General features: G+C 42.2%; 1 protein-coding gene across 1 annotated transcript; it reads left to right on the top strand.

The window, feature by feature from the left end:
- The first annotated feature begins 5,109 nt into the window (after positions 1–5,109).
- LOC145113669 (hydroxyproline-rich glycoprotein family protein) lies at positions 5,110–8,078 on the top strand. The gene is made up of 2 exons (XM_079049731.1): positions 5,110–7,126; positions 8,065–8,078. Exons 1-2 carry the CDS (start codon positions 5,110–5,112, stop codon positions 8,076–8,078), a joined length of 2,031 nt encoding a protein of 676 aa, XP_078905857.1.
- The last annotated feature ends 778 nt before the right edge of the window (positions 8,079–8,856 follow it).

Raw genomic sequence — 8,856 nt, 5'->3', positions numbered from 1 at the left:
TAAGGCATTAGCTAAATCAAAGTGGGGGAGAATCATCCAAGGATTCAGATGTAGGAGCAGTTTTGAAACTGGGATAAGTTTTGCATCCTTGTCAGGAAGGAAGGTAGCCTAAGCGGCTGTATGGTTTGAGGATAGTGTGAGATGGAAGTTCGGAAAAACTTGCCAATAAGGAGATCGCGTTCTCGTAATGTTGCCAACAAGCCTTAGGGAATCAGGTTGGGGATTCCAGTCAGGACATGAGTTCAGCTGAGTGTAGGTCAAGCGCATGTTCGATCCATATAGTGTTAGAGTGTTGTAAGTCTGCGGGTGTAGCCGTAGCATTCACTAGCAGCCAGACAGTGTTAGAGTGTTGTAAGTCTGCGGGTGTAGTCGTAGCATTCACTAGCAGCCAGACATTGTTAGAGTGTTGTAAGTCTGCGGGTGTAGCCGTAGCACTCACTAGCAGTCGGATAGTGTTATAGTGTTGTAAGTCTACGGGTGTAGTCGTAGCATCCACTAGCAGTCAGGTAGCGCTAGAGTGTTGTGAGACTGCGGGCGTAGCCATAGAATACACTTGGCTAGTAGACAACATGCGCGAGTTGTTAGGACGCGGAAGGAACAATAGTACCCACCAGTTCGGGTGTAGCAGTAAGGATATGGAAATCCATGGATTGGATTTTTGGGATTATCTGGATGGATTAGATCTAGTTGAGCCAGTGATAGGACTGTAGGGACGCCACTGCAGTTTCGAGACCGAGGAAGCAATGAATTGCTAAAGGTTGCTTGTAATACAAGGCTACAATTGGTCATGTAGCAATCGTGTTTAGCTGTGGGTTGGTAACCTCAGGATTCGACGTGTGGAATCGATCAGTTAGATCAGAAGGCCGCTAGGGCCATAGTGACAAGATAACTAGTAGTTGTTAGTTTCAGAGAAGGATTTCGTTCAGAAGTTGAGTGAGGCGACTAAGTAGGGAGTCCTTGGGGCTCCGCAGTCGGGCGGGAACCCGGTATTTCAGATGACTGACGAATGAATTGAGACCAGGAAGGTCTCGATAGATGTTGGAAAACAGCCATGTAGCAGCATGCTGTTTCAGGAAGTTCAGTGTTCAGGCAGTTCAGTGTTTCGGGCAGTTCAGTGTTTTACGCAGTTCAGTGTTCAGGCAGTTCAGTGTTTTCAGGCAGATCAGTGTTTCAGACAGTTTTTGGTCTCTAGCGGTAATGGTAACTGAGGATCTCATGTATGGTAAGTGTAACAGATTGCTGAGTAATGCTAAGTTACTCACCGCGGGGTTCATCTATAATGATTCAGTATGAGTGGTCTGTTAGGGATTCAGTAATCTAGAGACAGCAAATTTCAGACAGAGTACATGTAATCTTGTTGCGAGGTATTCGTTCACCTGAGGATTTTAGGGCTTTACGAAGATTGGTCACGGCTACCCTGGGAAGCCTAGGGTGTGCTCATGATGGTGACCATGTTACTAGAGTGGTTGGGCGTGTAAGGAATGATTTCGAGGACGAAATCTAATTTAAGTGGGGGAGAGTTGTAACACCCCGTTTATTTATTTAATAAATAAATAAATTCGATGAATGAATCGTAGCCCAGAAATCAGTAATTATATGGCAGAGTGTTGGTCTCGAGGGGTTAATTGTCAGTTTTAGAAGTTTGGGGTTAAAAGTGTAAGTTCTGGGATTTATTTTGTGAAGATTTTTAGAAGACAAGGGGTATTTGGTAAATTCTGGGCCAAATATGAAAAGGATTGGTGGGGGGAGGGGCTATATTGTAAATCTCGGACCTAATTTGTAATGTATTTAGATAACATGGGTTAAAAAGGTAATTATCGGATTTAATTGAAGAAGATTTCCAAATCCAGGGTAAAAAGGGTAAATATTGGATTAAATGTGAAGAAATCTTATGGGGAGGGACCAATTCTGCCATTATGGCAACTTGGTTATGGAGTCGGGTATATAAGTGTAAGGAACCCTAACCCTAAAGGAAGGAATCAGCTGTCACCCTCCTTATGCCTCCCTCGCTGGCCGCCACTCCCGTTTCTTCACCTCCGGTCGCCGCCACGTCCCATTCCCATCCTCCCTCCGCCACAGCAACCCGATCGTCGCTAGGTGCCGCCACATCGCTGTTGCTGGAAGCGAATGAGAAGCCGGAAAGCTGATGAGAGAGGCCGAGATCGTCGTAGCCGCCGCCCCCGACCGTCAGATCCTGCTGTCGCTACTCCTTCGTCACCAAGGAACCACGACGTCGCTGATGTTGGGTTCTAGTCGGAGGCTAGGCGCATTTCGTTGTCGTCGTTTGCTGCTGTCGTTCGGAAATCGCTACATCCCGCCGACGCCTCCATAAGCCACCTGCCACCGTGAAATGGTGGCTGGGTTGGTGGTCTCGTGAAGCTGGTTTCGTATTAGAGTGTTGGAGGCGTGTGTTTCGATGGTCAGGACTGCAAGAGGGTCCTTTGGCCGGAGTTATAAAGAAAACCCCACTGCCACCACCGAGAGGTTGTGGCTGTTGTCCTTAACCGCCGGCCGCCGCCGGCCACCGCTAGGTCATTGCTTATGTGTGTTTGTATTGATGTGTGTGTGTTTGATTATTGCAGTTAGCATTGTAAAATGTATCTAGAAAGAAGGATAATGAAATGAAATTGAAAACCGCCACCTTAGGGTGGTGGCCGCCGCCGTGAGCCGCCATTGACCACCACTACCCGAGGTGGTAGTGGATGGTGCCCCGCTAGCAAACCCTAATTGCCCTAGCAAAACCCTAATGGGCTTAAAGATTTATTTTGGGCCTGTTGGGCCATGTTTGGGTGAAAACCCTAACTAGGGTTTAGAAAACCCTAATCTTGAGTAATTGGGCCTTGGACTTATTTGGGCCCACATTTGGGCCATTGGAAATGGATTTATGTATGAAGCCCAAATCACTCCATATCACTTATCTAGTAGAGTAAAGGACTTAATGGATTAAGTCCTTAATGGGTTAAGTAAGAAATACTTAACCCTAATTATCATTTTATGTGAAACCCTAATTTCACTTGGGCTTTGTGTTGGGCCATCAAAGAATAATCAAATGGACTAGAGTAATTAGTTGGGCTTTAGGGTAAGGCCCATATGAAGGATTGGGCCCTATTTGGAAAATTAGGCCATTGATGGGCCATAGTTTGGGCCTAGATGGTTGTATGATATTGGGCCCTTAGAATGAGACATGTTGGACTGGACTGAACTATTGGGCCTTAAGGGAAGTCCATGTAGAGGTTTGGGCCCAATTTGGAAAGTTGGGCCATATGTTGGACTTTGATCCCTAGTTGACTTTGGGCCTATGGATTGAGCCTTGGGCTTGGGTAAGCCAAGCTAGGGGTAATGTAGTAATTATCCAAAGTATGCATTTATAGTTATGTGTTAGAACCCAATTATTAATTGGGTGTTATTTTGGTGTTGACAGTTCGGGAATCTGTCATCCAGCAGCTGGGGTTGAGTCTGCGGGACTTCAACAGTATGGGATTGTGTCTACGGGACTTCAGCAGTGTGATGTGAGTTTCCTTCCAGTAAGAACGGGTCTACGGCCACAATGCCGGCCCATTTAGTTAGCAGTAGTTTCGGACTTTGGTCTGATGCAGTAGTTCAGTGTGCTTGATGTCTTTGTGATTCTAGCATGTCCTTGTGTTATGTGTTCTGGACTTCGGTCTGATGTAGTATGTAGTATATGTGTTTATGCTAGTAGTTATGATTATGCTATGCTATGTTCAGTCAGTTCCGGACTTCGGTCCGATGCAGAGGGCAAGGCCCTGGTTAGTTCCGGACTTCGGTCCGATGCAGTTTTCGGACCTCGGTCCGCTGCAGAGGGCAAGGCCCTGGTTAGTTCCGGACTTCGGTCCGATGCAGTTTCCGGACTTCGGTCCGATGCAGTGGGCGAGGCCCTAGTTAGTTCCGGACTTCGGTCCAATGCAGTGGGCGAGGCCCTAGTTAGTTCCGGATTTCGGTCCGATGTAGTGGGCAAGGCCCTAGTCAGTTCCGGACTTCGGTCCGATGCAGTGGGCAAGGCCCAGTATGTGTTTTATATGTTATTGTATGGTATGTGGTAGTTTGGGGAGACTCACTAAGTTTCGTGCTTACAGTTTTCAGTTTTGGTTTCAGGTACTTAGTTTTCAAAAGAGGAGCTCGGGACGATTGCAGTGCACACACCATTTGTTCGCCTGGGATGTTTATACTCTGATATACATGACAGTTGTTATATTATTCTGAGATACATTGTTGTGATTTTTCTATGACGTATGATGACTATGGTTTATTACTGATTTAAAACGAAATTTTCAGACTGTATTTTTGGGATGTTACAACTTTGCCCATTCTTTTTTACCCATTTTGACACTTTTGGTCATTGGAATTAAAAAATTTTCATTTTTTAGGAACCTTTTAATATTCAAAGTTTGGCCACAAAACGTTAAGAAAATGACGACTTTGGTCCCTTTTTAAAAACTTGCTAATTTCAAACCCTTTAATTCTTTAGCCATTTTTACACTTTTGATTTTGACACTTTTGGTCATTGGAATCAAAATTTTTACATTTTTTAGGAACATTTTAATATTCAAATTTTGGCTACAAAACTTTAAGAAATTGACAACTTTGGTCCATTTTCTAAAAACTTGCTAATTCAAACTCATTTAATTCTTTAGCCATTTTGATACTATTGGTCCTTACAGTCAAAACTTTTACATTTTTTCATAAAAAAACACAAAAAACGGCCCGGGGCAAAGCCCGGATTTTTCCGCTAGTTAAAATTAAATGTATATTTCATTGATAGTATTTTTTTTCAAAAATAGTTATATTCTTCGATAATCAATAACCAAAGCTATATTAATATGGACATAATATAGATATCATATGTACATGTCATCTGTAGAGCATAGATTATACAAAGAGATTTATTAAATATTTCCAGAAATTATCTGAAAACGAATGATACATTTTTTTAAAATCAAGTGCCATTCAAATTTGCCACGTGTTGTTGCTTCAAATTATTAATTTTAAATTTATTTTATTTTTGAATTAAAATATATTTATCTATTATGTACCTCTCTATATAAATGCTTTATCTTCAACTTTTAGTTTAAACTTCTCCAACTAATAGCAATGGAGCAAGATCCCGACGCGCCACCCAACTTCTGGTTCCAACCAACACTCGCAAACAATCGCCGCCGTACACCGCTCATTGACCCTGTTGTACTGATCATAATTCTGCCCATCATTGCAATGCTCTTCCTCTTCTTCTTCCTCCCACCAGTTCTATTCCATACTTCACATATCCTAAAACCAAGTTCTGTAAAGTCCACCTGGGATTCCCTTAACATTTTCCTTGTACTTTTTGCGATTCTTTGCGGTGTTTTGGCTCGAAGAAATGATGAAGTTTCGTCCTCCGGGGACGTCGCCGATCAGGCGAACGGTTTGGTAGCAGAGAGCAGGAATAGTGCGGAGTCGTCGGGTCAATGGGTCTCGTTTTCGGATCGGAAAGTGGTGACGGGTGGAATGAGAAGTAGCAGTTCGTATCCGGATTTGAGGAAGGAGCCGTTGTGGGAGAACGGTGATAATCGGAGTCGGTTTTTTGATGATTTTGACGTCGATATTTATTCGTCGCCGGTATCTGGGTATTATAACAACCTTGCGCGGCGGATCGGTAGGGAGAAAGGGAAGGCAAGGGAGAATTTGTATCAATCCACGCCTGTTTCCGGTGATATTCATCAGCGATTAAGGCGGAGTGAAGCGGATCGGGGTGAGTTTTCTGAAGTGAAGGAAATTGTTGTGGATACTTTTGAGATTACACCAAGTGCTTCGGATTTTCGGGAACAGGTATCTGTGACGCCTCCTCCTCCACCGCCGCCGCCGCCTTCTGCTTTGCCGGCGAATTCGAGGAGGCATTCGTTCAGAAGTGTTGGACGGAAAGTAATGGTTGAAAATCAGAGGAAAATTGAATCTGATGAGTTGGATAAAGTGAAATCCTATCATCCTCCCCCATCACCCCCGCCGCCACCTCCACCACCACCACCTCCTCGGCAGACGGAGGTGTGGTTGCCGCGATCTCATCATAAGCATAAGAAACTGGAGCGGAAAGTAAGTGATGCTACGAAGGAGATAGCTACAGCCATATCTTCGTTGTACAATCAGAGTAAGAAGAAAAACAAACGGAGATTGAGAAATAGTTCCAGTAGTTCAGATTCATCTCCACCTTCAGTACATTTTATACAATCACCGGATACACAGGACCCACAACAAACGGTTGCGCCACCACCGCCTCCTCCACCTCCGCCGCCGCCTCCTTCTATGTTCCAAAATCTGTTCAAAAAAGGTAGCAAACATAAGAAAATTCACTCCGTTACTGCAACAATTCCACCAAGAGTTCCTCCACCTCCACCACCTCCGCCGCCGAGCTCAATCTTCAACAACTTATTCAAATCCGGCGGCAGCAAAAGCAAGCGGTTTCATTCACCTTCAACCGCTCCTCCACCACCACAGCCTCCGCCGCCGCCATCTTCAATCATGAACAACTTATTCAAAAACGGAACAAAGAGTAAGCGTTTCAATTCCTCTAATACTGCTTCCTCACCTCCACCGCCACCTCCACCACCACCGCCGATGACACCACCAAGATACATCACTCCTGTAAAATCAAAAAAAGTGTCTAAGCGTAGAAGTCAACCTCAACCTCCATCTCCTCCGTCTCCACCAAAATTGGAGCCTCGTAACCACAGTTCTACGAGCAAAGGCAAACCTCCCCTTCCAAAACCCACCGCCACCAGTTACTATGAAAGGGATGATTTTCTCCCGAGCGGCTCCCAGTCTCCGCTGATTCCAATGCCGCCACCTCCACCACCGTTTAGGATGCCGGCGATGAAATTCGAGCTCCGTGGTGATTTTGTCAGGTTACGGAGCACCCACAGTTCCGTCTGCAGTTCACCGGATCGTGATGACGTTGATTTGTCATCAACAACGATCGGCACCGGTTCCGGCGGTGGTGATTTAGTTGGGCCCACTTCTGGGCCAGGGCCCTTATTTTTTGCTAGTCCAGACGTCAATGCTAAAGCTGATAGTTTTATATCGAGACTTAAAGATGAATGGAGAATGGAAAAGATAAATTCATTCAAAGACAAAACGGGTTAAAGCCCATTATGAAGCCTAAATTAGAGGGAAATTCCTTTAATACCCCTACGTGGAATTTCGATCATCGACGCTTCTACTGTTTACTCGAATACGTAGTCATGTGAGACTGTACATCGTGCATTGATGGCTATGATTCTCGTAATCTCGTTGATGATCGCTTTAGCATCTCGGAGAAATTGTTAAAGTATGAAGGTTTTGATTCGAAGGCTAATATAGTAATTTCTTGCTGTAGTTAGACACTTAGCCTCCACAAGGTTTTGAAGTTTTCGATTTTGATTATACGTTTTTATTGATTTATTGATGAAGTGACTTAATCCGTACAATCTATTCTAATAAATGAAGGTCTTTTTTTACAACATGTCAAACTCTCATTTAATTTGTTAAATGTCATTTTGTAGTTATTTTGAATTAATTTCTTTTCCACGTGTCATTTTATGTGTTTTTCTATTTTAATAAATTTCATATAATACTTTAATGTAACAATTATAATAATAATAAATATAGTAATAAATGAATATCAATTTAATTAATTGACTTACCTTCTTATTTCAAAATTCTAAAATTAAAGCTCATTAGTTTATTTTGTTTATTTATTTAAATTTAAAAGATAAAAAAAAATCAATTTTAATAATTCATTATTTTTTTTATTTTCTTATAAATCCAAAGTTCTTAAGTATTTAGACATTTATATTTATTTTTTTATAATTAACCCATGTAATACATGAGTCTTACACCTAGTGACATAATAAAATATCATCCATTTGGCTTGTGTTACTTACACATCTTCTCTTTCGACACTTGTTTTTTACATTTTGGTGGATTGAAAATAAACAAATTTAGCAATAGGTTAAGAAAGATGATGATTTTTTACAACTAGGAAAGAGGTCAGCACAAATTTTTTAATTTTTTAATTTTTTAATTTTTTTTTTGCAGTTGCTGTTACATGAAATCTTAATGTTATAATTTCAATATTAAAAAGACAAAAATAGAAGAATAAACGTCTAAAATTTTAGACATCTTGTGTTAGATCATAAAGGGATCGGAATAACAATAAATATAAACTTAGATAGATTCAAGGATCGTGTTTATCAAACACTTTCCAAAATTTATAATTCGTCCCCTTTGTCTGGTGTACACAAATTCAGAAGTGAGATAATCAAAGAATAAACCAATCTGAATTACAGACCTAATTCAAATTGAAAACACAGAATACTTTGTTTGATGTGTTCTTGAGAGATAAAGAAATTATGATATAATTTCGAGTATATGAATGTTCAACCCTTTTTTCTGGAACCAAATAAAAGTTCTTATACTAAAGGGAAAAGTGGTTGAATCGGTTAAACCAAAAATGGCACCAAAACATGATAGTTATTGGACACAACCGATACCTCCATCATCATGATGTCATCAGTGGGTTTTTGGTGGGAAAATGCATGGCTGGAGTCTCACTTGATACAAAAATCCGTTTAGGTTTCGGGGCGCTACCCCGAGACCTGCCAGGGGCGCCGCCCCTTGGACCCTGCTGGGGGAGCTACCCCTAGACCCCACCAAGGGGATGCATCCCCTTCGAACCCTGCACCCAGGGGCGCTACCCTCGAACCCCCATATTCCCGAGTTTACATTTATCACACTGAGTGTGCACCCCGCACCTCCAAACTCGGTTAGTAAATTGAGTTTGACCTATCTCATTATTAATAATAATTACACCAAAATATGTTGATAACA

Source organism: Lactuca virosa, chromosome 5 (genome assembly GCF_052849685.1).
Source record: "Lactuca virosa cultivar CGN04683 chromosome 5, Lactuca_virosa_CGN04683_v6, whole genome shotgun sequence".
NCBI classification, from domain to species: domain Eukaryota; kingdom Viridiplantae; phylum Streptophyta; class Magnoliopsida; order Asterales; family Asteraceae; genus Lactuca; species Lactuca virosa.
The sequence above is the reverse complement of the archived record's forward strand: the minus strand, read 5'-3'. Positions and strand labels throughout refer to the sequence as shown.

Excerpts from the sequence above, each read along its gene's own strand:
- LOC145113669 (XM_079049731.1), top strand. The coding sequence starts at position 5,110 with ATGGAGCAAGATCCCGACGCGCCACCCAACTTCTGGTTCCAACCAACA.